The sequence below is a fragment of the Corylus avellana genome, chromosome ca7 (genome assembly GCF_901000735.1).
Source record: "Corylus avellana chromosome ca7, CavTom2PMs-1.0".
Classification (NCBI taxonomy): Eukaryota; Viridiplantae; Streptophyta; class Magnoliopsida; order Fagales; family Betulaceae; genus Corylus; species Corylus avellana.
The window spans coordinates 16831660-16848086 of record NC_081547.1 but is presented as its reverse complement, the minus strand read 5'-3'; the positions used below and the strand labels follow the sequence as shown (position 1 = coordinate 16848086).

Sequence of the window (16427 nt, the reverse complement as noted above, 5' to 3'; positions counted from 1 at the left end):
GCATGGGTTGGCCAGACTAGCGCTTTTTCGTTTTTTTTTTTTTTTTTTTTGTTTGTTTGTAACAAGGCTAGCGCTCGTTAATCACGAGTTTTTTTTGTATTACGAGATTTCGCAGATAAAAAGGGGTAAATTTGAAAAAAAAAAACACACAGAAGATGGGTAAATTTGAAAAAAAAAACACACAGAAGATTATATATATATATATATATATATATATATATATATATATTCAACATACAATTCTGAAAAATCATAGTCAAAAGCTATGAAGGTTACAAAGTCATAAACATGGCTTAAAGTTTCCGCTAACCTATGTATAATTACTTCGTGCAGACTAGATTTATGACATAGGTAGCCCAAATACAAAAAAAAAAAAAAAACAATTAGAAATTAAAAATCCGGCCATGAGAGTTAAGCCACCACATCGATCTACTCCATCCTCAACCTGAATGCTAGGACAACAAATCCATCCTCAACTCGAAGGCCAAGACAAACAAAAAAAAAAAACAAAAACCCCACCAAAAGCAGCGGAGCACGGCATCGTAGATATCCATTCGGAAGACATGCCTTGGCCGAAGAAGACGATAAGATATAAGGTTGAAAAGAGTAAAAGACTAGATCTCGATCTAGATTTAGATCTAAAGCAATCTGTCATAAACGAAGATCGGAGGAGCCTACAGAGAAGACACTGAGTATTGCTACCGTGAAAAGAGAAGATCTAGATCTAGATCTTTCATCCTCTTAAAATCCTTCCTTATGTTGTCTAGAAGAAGAAAGATAGGAGAATTCTAAAAAGAAGGCAGAGCCTCTCTCAAAATCATACAAAAAATATATTGTTTTCACTTTAAATTGCAAGTAATAAAAGGGGGAAACTTCAGAAAGCCTCCCTGAACTCTCAGCGATTTTGACAAACCCCCCCTGAATTTTCAAAACTCTCACTTAGGCCCACTGAACTTTGGTTTTCTCTCACTTTTGACCATTTTAACGTTAAAGTCAAACAATTTGACTTTTTATACCTATTTTACCCTCCCCAAAACTACGTCGTTTTGTGTCCTAAAACTACAACACCTACACAACCCAAAACGACGTCGTTTTAAGCATTATTTATTATTATTATTTTTTTAAAAAAAAAGAAAAGCAAAATAAATAAATAAATAAATTTTTTTTTTTAAAAAAAAAAAGAAAAAAAAAGAGTAGGTGTTTGGAGCCACTGCAAATCCCGGTAGTTCGGTAAAGAGATGTGACCAAATAAAAAATAAAAAAAGGGATCGAGTGCTTTGGGGAGTGGTGACCCATACGATCTCAATTTATTGTTATTTATTTTTATTGCTGAGGGTGTTTGGACCACCCCATATTGAGGGTGTTCAGCCCACCCATTTAATAAGGGGCGCTCAGATTTAGTTTTATATTATGCTCAAAACGACGTCGTTTGGGTTGGTTGGTGATGTAGTTTTGAAGCCCAAAACGGTGTAGTTTTAGAGTACAAAATGACGTAATTTTAGTTGAGTCCAAAACAACGTAGTTTTAGTTGAGGGTAAAATGGGTATAAAAAGTTAAAATGGTCTAAAGTGAGAGAAAATCAAAGTTCAGGGAGCTTAAGTGAGAGTTTTGGAAATTCAGGGGGTATGTCAAAATGGCTGGAAGTTCAGGGGGGCTTTCTGAAGTTTTCCCTAATAAAAGTATGTTTTTAAAAAACATGACTTTAAATGCAAAATTATTATTTTAAATGTCAAATTGTGATTTCACTAAAATATTTAACTACATTGTCTTTAAATATTTTTTCATCTTTTTATGAAATTTCATTCCCTAAACAGTAAACCACCCCTCTTTCTTGATCCCAACAGTTGTATTTGGAATTGGGTTAAAAAGTTAAAAAAGTATTTTTAATACTAAAAAAGTTGTTTTAAAAGCTGGACTGCTTGTTAAAAATTTTCAAAAGTAATTCTTTTAACTTTTTATTCTGAAAATATCAAAACACAATTCTTTACTTAAAATTTCTGTTTCTCAAAACATGTTCAAAAGTGGTCAATTTCATTTGTCTCGTCGTCATATTGAAAATAAAAACGCGCCACAACACAAGTTTCTACATTATAAGAAACGAAAACTAGAAATGAGAAGAAAAAGAAAAAGCTAAGTCACGCCTAGTGGGACTCGAACCCACAATCGCTTGATTAGAAGTCAAGCGCCTTATCCATTAGGCCATAGGCGCTGTTTTGTTGAATACAAGCACTATGTTAATATATCCTTGTAATTTGTGTTTTACGTTTGATGTCTCTTTTATCGACTTTGAGAATACTTCCCATCTCCTTTATAAATCAATATTAACGCAACGTTACTTAAAAAAAAAAACAACAATATTAACACAACGACCATCCATATACAATTGAGCTTCATGAGACATGGTCCCTGTTAATTCAGCTACCCATTCAGAACGACCATCAATATACAATTAAAATGCACTTTTGTTAGTATTTTATAATCAGGGTTATAAGCGAGCAAAGTTACTTATAAATATGCTCGAGTTTGACTTGGATTAACTCAGTTCGGATCGATTAATTTATTAAACGAACAGAGCTTAAACATATTTTTAAGCTCGTTTAATAAACAAACTGAACATACCAAAACTCAGCTTGGCTTGAGATAGATTCGTGAACAAAGCTCGTTGCAGCTCAACTATGCTCGATGGCTGAAGTGTTAATTCTACTAAGAACATTCACAATGGAGGAGCCAAATGGTACTTTTGTCTAAAAATGACTAATCAGATTTGTAAAAAAACCTCATTGGATTAGCAAAAATAAATGCAAAATGGATATTTGATTGGATTAGTAAACAAAAAAAAAAATGTTATATGTAGTAGCACTTTTCAACGAAGCCATTTTATTTTTTATTGTTTCTCTCACCTGTTTTCTTTTTTTCCCAAAACTTTTTACACTTTTCAATGGATCATTATGAGAATATTCTTTCACAATTTTTAATAAAAAATATATTTCATAAATATGATTGACATTACTATGAGAATATGATTTCCATACTTAATGTTGGCAAATACGGCATTTGAAAAATATAACCATTGAAAAATATAATTATTATAAAATACAATTTTTTCAAAAATATTATAGTTACAAAAATGATTATTTGAAAAATAATAATCGTGGAAAAATTATTGTGCTAAATGAATTACCATTGAAAAAATAAAGAGTGAAATACGTATCTTAGAAAAAAAAAAAAAAAAAGATAGAATCAATAAAGAGTAAAAAAATATGGGTAATTTCACTTACCCCTGAAATGCCGCGCTTTTTGCAAACACCCCCTCAATGTTTAAAGTCTCTCACTTTGGTATATTCAACTTTAATTTCATTCCACTTACCCCCTTCTGTTAGGATTTTTTGTGAAATCCTAACGAAGCTCCTTTCATGTGCCGTGCATGTGGCTTATTTTTGCTGAAACGCCCGTTATACCCCTGCCCCTTTAGACATAACACATGCCCTTCTTCTTTGTGATTAAATTTTTTGGATTAAAACCTCTTCTTCACCATTTCATCCTTCTTCTCTTATTCCGCATACCCATTTCTGTCATCGCTCTTTTGTCTTCTTGGGGCTCATCAGTTCATCCTTCTTCTTCTTCTTCATATCCATTTTATACCCACGATGGATCAATCAAACAGTGAAGTCAGTGACGCATCTTCATCAACCAACAACCCAATGTGCAAATGTGGGTGGAGATCACGTATCTTAACAACATTCGCACTACCTAATTTCGGTAAAATGTTTTATACATGTGGAAATTATATGAAAAGATTCTGTTCTTTTTTTTTTCTTGCAACCCAATAATTTTCCTTCTTTTGAGTGAAATCAATTTTTTATCGCAATCCACCAAATTTTCTTCATTGCCGCATCAATTTTTATCGAACCCAGCAATTTTTATTTGGGTATTTGCTGGGTTGCTAGATATAGTGCTATTTATCTAAGCTAGGTATTTTGTCTGAAATTTTTGAAGGATGATGTATTTTGTCTCACAAATGTTAGTTGCGTATGTTGTCGCAAACTGTGTTAGTGGGCTATTTTACCTGATTTGGGTATTTTGATTCAGTTGGGTATGGTGGTCTTGTATAATTTGTTCATGAAATTTTAGGTACTCCTTCTTAGTTGGGTATGGTGCTCCTACATAATTTAGGGTTTAGAAAAATTTCATAAAATTGTTTACGAAATTTTAGGTGCTCCTGGAATAGTTGTGTTTGATCTTATTTATGTTGATGTGATTATGTAGAACTTAGACAACCGTGGATGTGGCTTTTCCAAATGGGTCGATCTGGATATTTGTCAGCATGGTAAGTGAATGGTGTCAAAACTATTTGAGTGGCACGAGAATTTGAAGACTGAACGTGGACAGATTGAAACAACAATCTCGAATGAAATTTTGAAATGTAAGATTGAATTAGCTAAATATAAGTCCAAAATGGAGTTTGCATCTGTTAATTTTGAAATACAATTACAAATGCAGAATAACAAGTTTCAAGCAAAGGAGATGAAGTAGCGGTTTGCCTTAGCATGTTCATTAATTCTTCTAAACCTAACAATATATACCTAAGATGGGAGAAAATAATCAAGCTCAGAAAAGAAAAATATAATCAAGCTTGCCAAAAAAAAATTATTCTCATATCAATCAATAACTTGCAAGTGCTTTAAATAGAATATAATAAAACTAAAATGTCGAATAAATATTTAGATTCATATCACAAGGTTCATACGATGATAACCTAATCCCCTTTCATCATTAAGCAGTCCAACAAATAAGAGGCTAGAAATTACAACAACGTATTGTTATGTCCATAGCATGTAAATGTACATAGAGCTCTACTATTAATGAGCATCTACAGCCCATTCGGTAATTAGAATGAATCATATTTACAATTCCTGATTGGTTGAAGCTTTTTTTGGAACTGCCAATGTCTTTTCAAAACAGGAAAGATGAAAGCATCTAGCTTGCTTTTTTTGGAACTGCCAATGTTTATTCATCAGCACAATAATGGAGCTGTTCTTTTCAGTCTGTTCTCAGCATGTTTTATTCATATGCTTTTTACATGCACTATAATTTTATTATAAACGAATGACAGATTAGTTTCAGTAGTAAGTTAGGTATATTCATCATAATGGAGACCGATGGGCTGGCTGATAAAGATTGTCATAGAAGGTGATGACACCATTATGGGCAAAGAATTATGTTGTTCTGCAGTATTCTGTAGATTCATCATCTTCCTATGTCACTATAATCTAGCAATTAATAAAAAGAAAATGGATCTTGTTGTCTTAGTTGTTTAAAGCTATCACATAAAGCTTGTAGCATACACATATTTCTTTAAAGATAACTATCTATTATTTTTTAAAGTAGAAGTTAGCATATATACTCCATAAAACAAAAAAAAAAAAAAAACCGAAGAGAGGTACTGTTATGTCCATAGCAAGAGAAGGTGTCTATTTCATCAATGGGGTTCAGTACTGGAAAAACTCCATCAACAAAACCAGATCCATATTTCCATCAAATTAAAACCCCCAACAATTTCATAAAATCCAACAAAACCCACAAACAAATTACAGAAAATTACGTTCGGATTAGTCGAAACCCTAGCCAGACAAACTGAAAGATTGCCGTCGATTGGGGCGGGGGGAGAACCTTGAGTCGTCGGGGAATGGTTTATCGGAGAAGGAGATAACCGACCGGTTATGGAAGTCTTTGGACGCTGGACTGGGGGTTCGCCGTTTAGGATGCAGGCAACAACAGATTGGGGCGGGGGGAGAACCGTGGGTCGTGGCCTTGAGTTTCGTCGAGGAAGGAGAAATCCCTAACTTCACGATTTGGGGGTTCCAAATAAAGCTCCCAAATCAACCAAAACTCACCGTTTTGGCTGGTGCAAAACGGTGAGTTTTGATCCTATTTGTCCACAGTAGACACGTAGGATCAAAAAATTCGACTGATGTGACATTCCTTAAAACTGTGTGTTTCAACCAATCAAATGGCAATTAAAAAATTTTAACGGTAAGAATTTTATTGGCATTTCGATTGACACAGGGAGTAAATTTTCGAGAAAAAAACTTAGGAATTTTTTAATTTTGGCGGGTTGACTCAAAGACTTATTATACATTTACCATTATTTTAATTATTAGTTTTTTTATATATTTTTAATTCATAAATAATTGTTTATTATTTTTAAAAATATATATATATATTTTCCCTTCCCGTGCAATTTTAGATTTTCCCTTTCCAAAACTACACCAAACAATTTTAGATTTGGATAACCGCATCAATGCGGTAGTTTGCCCTACCGAATAGAAGACGGATCCATTTTTTAAAGGAGCAACGTGAACCAAGTTGAAAAGTTTGTTTTGTTTTTTTTTTTTAATTTTTTTTTAATTTTTAATTTTTTATTTTTACTTCCTGGGCGGGTTGAATTCTTTGCCATGTTCAATTTGGCTTTTACACATAAAGGCAACATAAATTGAAAAAGTGGATCGAATGATTATATGTGATAAAGTAAAAAATATATAATAACTTTTGAATTTGAGTTTTGGGTGGTTATATGGACGTTGCTTTTCAATTTCAATTGCTCTACTTTTGTCGGCCATGAGGGTTGGTACTGCGTTTTAGCTTGACACTGTAGAAACAAGTGATTCCCAGCTACATAAGTAATTGAAAATTAAGAAACACTATGTATAAAATTATACGATGGAGAAATTACATTAGGAAAAGGTAATTCATATCACATTGGCACGCACAATTAGGAATAGAGAATTAGGATATCTAACAATTATTTGTATCCATTGCTATCAATTGAGATGAATAATTGTTAGATGACTTTTATAGGAGACTTTTCGCCATTGCGCATCTAAATTATTAGCAATCTGATCTATTAATTATTAGAAATCCAAATCCAAGAAACATGAGGAAGATAATAGATGAACGTAATTTATTTGGAATTAACATTTTGAGAACTATTTCTAAGATTCTCTGTGAAGTAATTAGTCTCTTTGCAAAAATTTCAAAAAAGTTCTTTTCTCATTAATATTCGTCCAAGCCTATAAGTAGCTTGGTTGCCAAGAAACCAAAAGAAAAATCGTGACCAGCTAGCAGACACTAGACAGAATGCATGCTAACCAATTAGGGATTAGACAGAAAGCTTCTTTTCTAAAGATGTAGTAGCCGTGTTATCTGTAGTGATGGATCAATATTGTCCAATTAATTTGTGGATAATGTCCAAAAAAACAAAAAGGAAGGGCAAAATGGTATTTTCATCATCAAATAAAATTGGCACTATTCTTTGTGACATCGCCTCTTTTTATATATCCTCTCAAGATAAGATATCAACACGTAGGATTTGATGCTCATTGTGTGGCAGAATTAGAACCACCTGTTGTACGAAAGGTTGTGAATCCTCTCTCACAACCAAATAAGCAAAAACAAACATGATATAGTATTTAAAAAATATAAACAAAATGATAACAAAAATACAAGATTTATGTGGTTCGACAATTTGTTATTCACGGTATAATAGTAGAGAGATATTTCACTAATTCAAAAGGGGAGACACAAAAAAGTGTTTAAGCACTCACAAACTCAAATTCTCAAATACGCCCAATTTCCTCTCAACAAACCTCTCGTCTCCTTCTATTTTCTGCACTCTCTCTACTTGTTCTCTTGCTGTAAAACCTGATGGCTATTTATAACCATAATGTAAAAGAGAAACAAAAGTGGTGGGTGCTTCTTTTGTCAAGCTTTGCAATCTCTAATTAATAGAATGCAAAGGAGAAGAAGAAGGAAAGCAAAAACAGAGATGAGTGTGCGGATTGAAAAACACAGACACTGAATTCTGTATATTCAACTTGATTCAAAGAATGATGAAGTAATAAGTATGATGTTTATATACTTTAATAGCATAACAACTTTCTAACTACTTAACTGCAGCTAACAAATTAACTAACAAGTAACTTTAATTAATCTCCAACTAAACTGCAATTGTACAATAACAAACTTACAAACTAAAAAGTTTAGCTTAATACAATCGTTTACAATTTGTACACGTGCATGTAGACAACTCCCATATGCAGTGGCAGAGTTGATTTTACCGGGGGCGTTAATAAAATAATAAAATATAATGATAAATATTTTTTTTTTCTCTTTATATATTATATTTTTATTATAATATGGTAAATACAATAATAAAAAAAAAATTATACCACAATATATGTATCACAAAAAACATATTTATATGCTAAATTAATATATTAGTTACCATGTAGGCACTAGTACAAAAGTAAAGGAAAATACAAAATACAAAGTGCCTAAAATTGCATTCTATGTAGTCTTAGAGAAACAAAATCATTAAGTATTAAATCTGAATCGAAGCTTTCAGTAATTCCCCTTTCAATGTAGACAAGTAAATTATCTTTAAGAAATTTATCTTTCATTTTGCTACGAAGTATTGTTTTAATAATTGTTTACTTCTCATACTCTAATGATATTATAATAAAATTATTAGCATATTCCGATAGCTATTAGCCTAAAATGAATGAATAAAAAGAACAAATCTAAGATTGGTAATAATCTTCTGAAACTTGTTGATGCTTAAAAAAATCCCAAAGTACTATATAAAACGCACCAAAAAAAAAAAAAAAAAAACAACAACAACAACAATATTGTTTTAGAATAAGATAAACAAAATGCCAAATATTGATAAATAAACATTAAATTTCTTGACTTTTTATTTATTTATTTATTTTAATGTGAAACCGAAACAGTTGGAGGAGTTTTTTACTTTTTTATTTTTTAATTTTAAAAAAAAACAAAATTTTGTTACCTGGGGCAGTAAACAATTCAACCAAAAAAATTTAATAAAAAAAAAAAAAAATTTTACCAGGGGCGACCGCCCGAGGTTGCCCCTGCTTCTCTCCGCCACTGGCCATCTGAGTTGTCTGATGGGAGTTGTCTGATAGTTGACAAAAGAATAAATCAAAGACTTAATGTAAGGCTGCCAAGTCTGCTACAACTCTCAGGTGCAGAGCATTCTTGATGTCTTCGTACGGTGTGCGTTGGAGATAAGGACGAATCACAAATCTTGATGAACAAATGAGGTGGCAGGCTTGCAGATTCTTTTGACAAGAACTGAAGAGCAAATGTTAGGGGCCAGCAACTCTTAGGTGTGTGATGTTATTGTCCACGCTAATTAATGAACAATATAAAATAAAAAAATAAAAAATAAAAAGAGAGAGTTGAGAAACACATTTAATATGATTTGACAATTTATTTATATTTATAAAAAATAGCTATATTTTTCTTTTAATAATTCAAGATTACAACCTAATATATATATATATATATATAAAAGAAAAACCTTAACCCTAAATCCTGCTTATAAAAACCCTAACCTTAACTCTTAAGCCCTACTTATATAACTTATTAAAGAAATTTTCAGAATACCCAACGTTAACTAGTTTGATCCGTGGGTCAAAAAGAAAAGGCAGCCCACAATATAAGACTTTTCCTACTTTTCCTTTTGCTATAATTATTATTTTTTTGACTATGTGCCAAATTTCAACACCACCTTCATACGGCTTATAAATCGATCGATCAATTGATTAAACTTGCAATATCTAAACAAATTTAGAGCAGATTTCTCTTCAAGTTTCTCCAATGCCCTCTCTATTGAAATCGACCCCAAAAACTTATGATGGTGATCATGAGAATGAAGAAGAGAGCTTCACGTATGCAATGCAAGTGGCGACCTCCATTGCGCTGCCCATGACCTTGCGATTCGCCCTCGAGCTTGGCGTTTTTGAAATACTAGCAAAAGCGGGTCCGGGAGCCAAGCTCTCCCCCTCACAGATTGTTCAACACATGCCAACCAAGAATCCCGAGGCAGCCACGAAGATGTTGGACCGTATTCTGAGGATGCTGGCCACCCACTCTCTGCTGTGTTGCTATGTGGTTGCTGATGACTCATCAAGATCTTTCAATAGGCTTTACGGTCTTTCTGATGTGTCTAAATACTTCGTCTGCAACGAAGATGGTGTCTCTTTGGGCCCTCTCGTGGCCTTGGTTCATGACAATGTCTCGTTAGATATTTGGTATGTTCTCTATTTTCACCTCCACTTTTCTTGTCCCCCCTTTGTTCATAATTAGTGTTTGTCAAAAATGTAAAGGGTGTCAACGTGACATATGCAAAAACAAATTATGTCAACGTGTTACAAGTGAAATGTTGTTAAAAAAAAAGAAAAAACGTTAATGGATGTTTTTTTAGTAGTGTTTGGTGTAACTTAAGATGGTCAAGTACGTGAGAGAAAGTACGTGTTTACGCTTTCTTATCAAGATTAAAAAAAGTTTTGTTGTTCTGGATTCTAGTACAATATTCTTTTATTAATTTATCGTGAAAATCATATGATAGTTAAATATTGGAATTTATATAATATTTGTAGATTTATTTAGAAAGTATTGCCCGTACGTACAATTCAGTTGCATGTGCTGATTCTGGTATTTTAAGTTCAATGAAAAAAAAAAACAAACTTCTAACAGTACAACTGTAGTCGATCTGTATGGTGTCCTAAATGAATCAAATATGACATCTAACCCGGATTCATTGACAGGTCCCAACTGAAAGATGCAACTCTTGAGGGAGGAATTTCTGCATTCAACAGGGTTCATGGCATGGACACCTTCGCGTATACCGGGTTGGATCCCAGGTTCAATCAGGTTCTTAACACAGCCATGTTCAACCACACTACCATTGTTATTAAGAACATCCTTGACTCCTACAAAGGCTTCCAGCAACTCAAGCAATTGGTTGATGTCGGTGGCGGTCTAGGAGTCACACTTAACTTGATCACTTCCAGATACCCCCATATCAAGGCCATTAATTTCGATTTGCCCCATGTTATTCAACATGTCCCACATTATCCTGGTATACATGCTATTCTTTTATATATAATGTTCTTCATAAGCTATATATATATATGTGTGTGTGTGTGTGTGTGGATAAAGAGAGGTGTTAATTATTTGTGTTGCAGGTGTGGAACATGTCGGAGGAGACATGTTCGAAAGCGTTCCTAAGGGGGAGGCCATTTTTATGAAGGTGGGTTTTATTGATTTGTGTAGTTTTTGTATATGAGATGAAGAGAAATGGTGTTATAATTTGGATATATATATATTTTGTAGTGGATACTCCATGGTTGGAATGATGAACAGTGCTTGAAGTTGCTGAAGAACTGCTACGAGGCAACTCCGAAAGATGGAAAGGTGATTGTTGTGGATGCAGTTCTTCCGATTGTGCATGAGATTAGCACTGGTGTGAAGAGCAACTGTCAAATGGATGTGCTTATGATGGGTCAAAACCCAGAAGGGAAGGAAAGGACAGAAGCAGAGTTCATGGCCTTGGCAACCAAAGCAGGATTTAGTGGCATCAGATATGAATCTTTTGTCTGTAATTTTTGGGTTATGGAGTTCTTCAAGTAGATTCCTTGCTAGCTTGTAATATTAATATTTGGACATTGTCCCAACCCTTTAAATAAAAATGCTTATGAAAAGTTGAAATGATTTTTGGGTTATGGAGTTCTGTAAGTTCGCACTTCACTGCTAGTCGTAATGTCTATCATGAATCCTTTTGGGCCCTACGTACGTAAAGATGAGAGAAATACTCCTTTTTTTCTTCTTTCTCTGGGTGTTCTTTTTTTTTTTTTTTTTTTTTTTTTGAAGCAAGCTTATTCTTGGCTTCCCCGTTTGAAATCTTTGAGCTTTAAAATCCCGATTTAGTCCCTTGAACTCCTGCTTTGAATTTGCACCAGTTGATTTTAGCGTCTGATGATTTGCACTTTGACTTTCATTATAAATTCCCAACTTAAGCGTTTTTATTTAAAAAAAAAAACAAAATTAGGAATATTTTGGCTTTTTTGAATTTTTTTAGAAAAATTAACCGAAAGCAATTGAAGAGTTAATTTGAGAGAGATTTTTGAAGTTGATGAAAGCGGAAGAATTTAAGTCGCTAGTGAAATTTTTTTTTTTTTTTTTTTTTTCTTCTTCCCCACATGGACCGGTTGAATTCTTTGCAAAGTTCAATTCAACATGTTTTACTCTTTGTTCCACGTGACAAATGCGTATAAAGTGATTCACGACCCGATTTTATTATCAAATCTTGAATTTATTTCTTAGCTCATTTTCAAACTCAGTTTTAGTCTTCAATACGTGAATATTTGGTATTCAACGTGAAATAACAAACTATTTTTCTCAGTAATCTTTCAAGTGCATACGGTATTGCCTTAATCCAATTTTTTTTTTACATGTCCATATAAGAGGAAGAAGAGAATTCGAACTAGTGACTTCCGTTTCATGAGGCGTGGTCTCAATTGATTGAACTAGTGCCTTAATCCGAATTTTGAGCTAAAAGTTATAGCCAAAACATGCAGTACAACAATTTTTATTGCGGAGTTGTAAGATCAACCTTGACTTTCTTAATTTAACTTGATCAATTTTTCTTTTTCATTTGCCAAACTCATGAGATACCTAATCACATAATAAGACTAAATAAAATAATCATAACAAAGTATGAATTAAACATATAAAATACACACTATAACACACACATCAACAAGTACTAAGCTATATAGAACCTGTGCTTAAATGAACAACTTTGAGTTGTTTTTTTTTTTTTTTGGTTGGAAGTCCGCATGACGTTTTCAGAATTAGATGTTAGCCCCATTTAAACGAATGTTACTTTCTTTAAAAGACAAGGTCATCGCCATCAATTTTTTAACAATACATATTTTGTAGTTATATTTTACAGTAGGCAAGCCCAAATCTTATCAAAATAAATAGATGATTAAAAAATAGTTGAGAAAATAATATGTAACATGTCTCAATGAGGTAAGAATTGAGTATTTAAAATTACTCTTTTATATATTAATATATTGTAAATCATCGTTGACAGATTAGAAGGAAAAAAAAAAGGGGGTAAAGTTCACTTAACCTCTTCAAACTATCACTCCAATGACAATTTACCCCAAAAACTATCAGTTGTGACAATTTACTCCCAAAACTACAAAAACAATGACAATGTACCTCCACTTTTAACAAAATGACAAAATTACCCCTACTAAAATAAAAAGAAAAATGATAAAATTTAATTTTTTTTAAAAAATTTTATGGGTATTTTTGTCTTATTGAAAATTCTATAGGGGTAATTTTATTATTTTGCTAGCATTGGGAGGACATTGTTATTGTTTTTGTAGTTTTAAGGGTAAATTGTCGTAATTAATAGTTCATGGGGTAGATTGTCATTGGGGTGGTAGTTTGAGGAAAATGTTAAGTAGACTTAAAAAAAGAAAAAAAACTTTGACAAATCTCTAGTAAAACAAAGTGCCTCTTAAAGTAGTATGAAATTAACCAAACAATTTCAAGCCAAGCAGAGGCCAAAACCCCGTGGCCAAAAAAGGACGCCTCAAGGCAAAGCAAAAGCAAGAGCAAGCGCGGGTCAGTGCATCGTCTTCATCAGCTGATGCCCAAGAATCAATGGAGACTGAAACGCACAAACAACGCGAACAAAAAGAAGAAGAAAATGAAGTCTTCTCCCATGCGATGGAACTGGCGTGTGGGTCAGCGCTGCCCACGGCCATGCATGCAGCCATCGAGCTCGGCGTTTTCGACATCTTGGCAAATGCGGGCCCTGGTGCCACGCTCTCCGCCATGCTGGAATGCATCTACGGCCTACTGGTTCACCACTGCGTGCTTGGTTGCTCTGTGGGTGATAACGATGACAGCGATGGTCATCCTTTCCATAGGTCCTACTGTTTGGTTCTGGTGTCCAAACACTTCGTGCGTAATCAAGATGGGGTTTCCTTGGCGCCCTTGATGGCCTTGATTCATGACCAGGTTTACTTGGATAGTTGGTTAGTCTTATTATTTTATGATAATCTTTTATTATTCAATTATAATTTATTATTACTTAGATTTTTTCTTTTTATTTTTTTTTTACCATTGGGTCTTAAACCAATTTTTTTACCGTTGAGTATCAAACCAGTTTTTATGGAGAAAAAAAAAGAAAACTGAAATATCTTTAATTTAGTTTTCTACCTTTTTGACCCTCGCTTGGAAAAACCGGTATTGACCACAGGTCTAAAGGGATTTGTCCATTAACAAGATTTTATGGCATTTAATTATTTGAACGTTTGGTCTATATATCTTCAAGATTATATATGTATGACCGTTGGTATTAAACTTTTCACAATAGTTACATATATTCATGCAATTTAATAGCATGAATCAATAGCCCACTAATTCTTTTTATAAAGCCACCAAAGAGCACTATATAATATACTCTTGATATAGATTTTCATGAGATTTTTTTTTTACTTAGTTATATATACATTATAGAAGCAAATAATTAGGGGCAATGTCCACCTATTATCTTCTATTTCTTGTATTTTCTCTATGTGGTTTTGTTTATCAAGAAGATTAAAGGGTTGTTCTACTAGTCTTTGTTATTGGAAGTGCGTCCTTAACGGAGATAGATACTATAGTCTAATTCTGGGAGGTTGCGTATCAAGAGATCCGATCGCATCGAGTTACATACTCCGGGAGGCACGAATCAACCTTTAAGGACAACGCTCTTGCGTGATTCTATAGCATTTTGTGAGATCTTTCTATACTCTACTTTTCATCTCTTTTATTTTATTTATTAGAATGTTAATTTTCATACTGTAATTATTTTATATCAATGAGAATTTGTGCACCATCCAAAATTATTTTCAACAATCTTAAAGGTTGATTATGATGGTTGCACAAATATTTTGATTAGATCATAACAAGAGTATTTAAACTTATGAGAAGTCAAATACTATAAGAGTTTGTGGTATGCAATTCGCATATGAGAAAGATGAAATCAAATCATGAGTGGAAAGATTTTGTTATGAAAAAAAATATATCTGATAATTGATTATTTATCAGAAGAGGAGCTGAATTTCAGGGGTACGTATTGGATATTTTGAATAGGAGAGTTTTTGATTATTTGACTTCAAATTGTGTTAATTTAATTTGTTTGTGAAATATTTTTTTATTGTTTGGTCATGAATCTTGCAATAAAAAGTGGAGCGTTTTATAAAGTTTTAGAACTTAGCAATTTTTGTGATGTTGTGCTAAGTTTGTTGGGGAATACCTATGTCGAGTAATATTAACAAAAAGTGAGTGGTTATTCATGTTGTGATGGAGAAAATACATAGGTATTGCTAATGTGCAGATAATACATTTTGCTAAAGATTTTCGCAGGTAAGCACATAGTAAGAGGAAGAGATGTGGTGCGCGTATTGAGTCGATCGGTTCTCATAACACCTAGTTGGTGTGTGGTGGCGATAATCTATTTTGGAAGATCTTGGAGTAAAGTTATTGGTTCCGCTGTGAGTTTTAAACTATGATTCATAGGTCTTTTTTTTTAAAAAAAAAACATAATATACAATTTCATTTATTAAAAGAAAAATCAAGTGATGAAGGTGCTCATTGATTGAATTGAAATTTATACTATATGAATATTGTAATTTGATAAGTGATGATCCTCTATTGATTACTCTATTTCAAAATTGAAATAGAATCTAGCACTTATGTTATTTATGGCATGCTAGATTGGCATTAATACTTTAAAAGTATTTGCTAATTTTTCATCTATATCATTTAGCTTTCTAGTTTTCATGATATGCTGATTATGAATAAAATATATGTGATTATTGATGTTCTTATTGAGGCTCATTTGGCATTTTAAAATTTTATTGTATCGTAACATTGATACCAATGGCATATTTATGACAATAAGTCAATAATAGTTGATTATTATTTGATTGAGCCTAATACTTTGCCTATTTAATGGACTTTAGGTGAAAAAAGATTTTCTTCTAAAAATCTTGATAGAACTTGAAATATATATGCAACCCCTATATATATAGTATATAAGGACCATGTTGAAAAATCACAAGTGGTGATTAGTATTTTTAAAACATCTTTAGAACTGTCAATTGATATAAAAGAAAGAAGAGTAAATGATAGATCATATTTATGGAAAAATGGGTTTATAAAAGTTATTTCTTAAAGTTCTTGTGAGCTATTAATGGAATTTTATTTTCTTGTGATTACTTGATTTATTTCATTCGGTATGATATATTTATGCATGTAAATCTTGGCGACACCAAGAAAATGAAAAAAACTGATGAATGCTATGATTGTCAATTTTTGGGCTATCCACCAAAGTGTGGGGGGACGCCATTATTTTGTTTGTCACATTCATAAGCGTTGTTTGGAATACCTCGAAGTATGGGGGTATTTGGAAAATGTTATAGTATCTGAGTCTAAAATGAGGAAACTTAGTCTTATAACGTATGATTGTGATTTTATTGGTTTTGCATGTGATA

General features: G+C 32.7%; 2 protein-coding genes and 1 non-coding gene across 3 annotated transcripts; 2 read left to right on the top strand and 1 right to left on the bottom strand.

Moving 5' to 3' along the window:
* Positions 1–2136: 2136 nt before the first annotated feature.
* Positions 2137–2209, bottom strand: TRNAR-UCU (transfer RNA arginine (anticodon UCU)). Its single transcript has one exon. It is a non-coding gene; the product is annotated as a tRNA-Arg (tRNA).
* A 7397-nt stretch (positions 2210–9606) lies between these two features.
* Positions 9607–11535, top strand: LOC132186751 (cathecol O-methyltransferase 1-like). The gene is made up of 4 exons (XM_059600782.1): positions 9607–10115; positions 10632–10945; positions 11052–11116; positions 11200–11535. Exons 1-4 carry the CDS (start codon positions 9682–9684, stop codon positions 11494–11496), a joined length of 1110 nt encoding a protein of 369 aa, XP_059456765.1. The 5' UTR covers positions 9607–9681; the 3' UTR covers positions 11497–11535.
* A 2010-nt stretch (positions 11536–13545) lies between these two features.
* On the top strand, positions 13546–15784 carry LOC132187937 (anthranilate N-methyltransferase-like). The gene is made up of 2 exons (XM_059602358.1): positions 13546–13905; positions 15701–15784. Exons 1-2 carry the CDS (start codon positions 13546–13548, stop codon positions 15782–15784), a joined length of 444 nt encoding a protein of 147 aa, XP_059458341.1.
* The last annotated feature ends 643 nt before the right edge of the window (positions 15785–16427 follow it).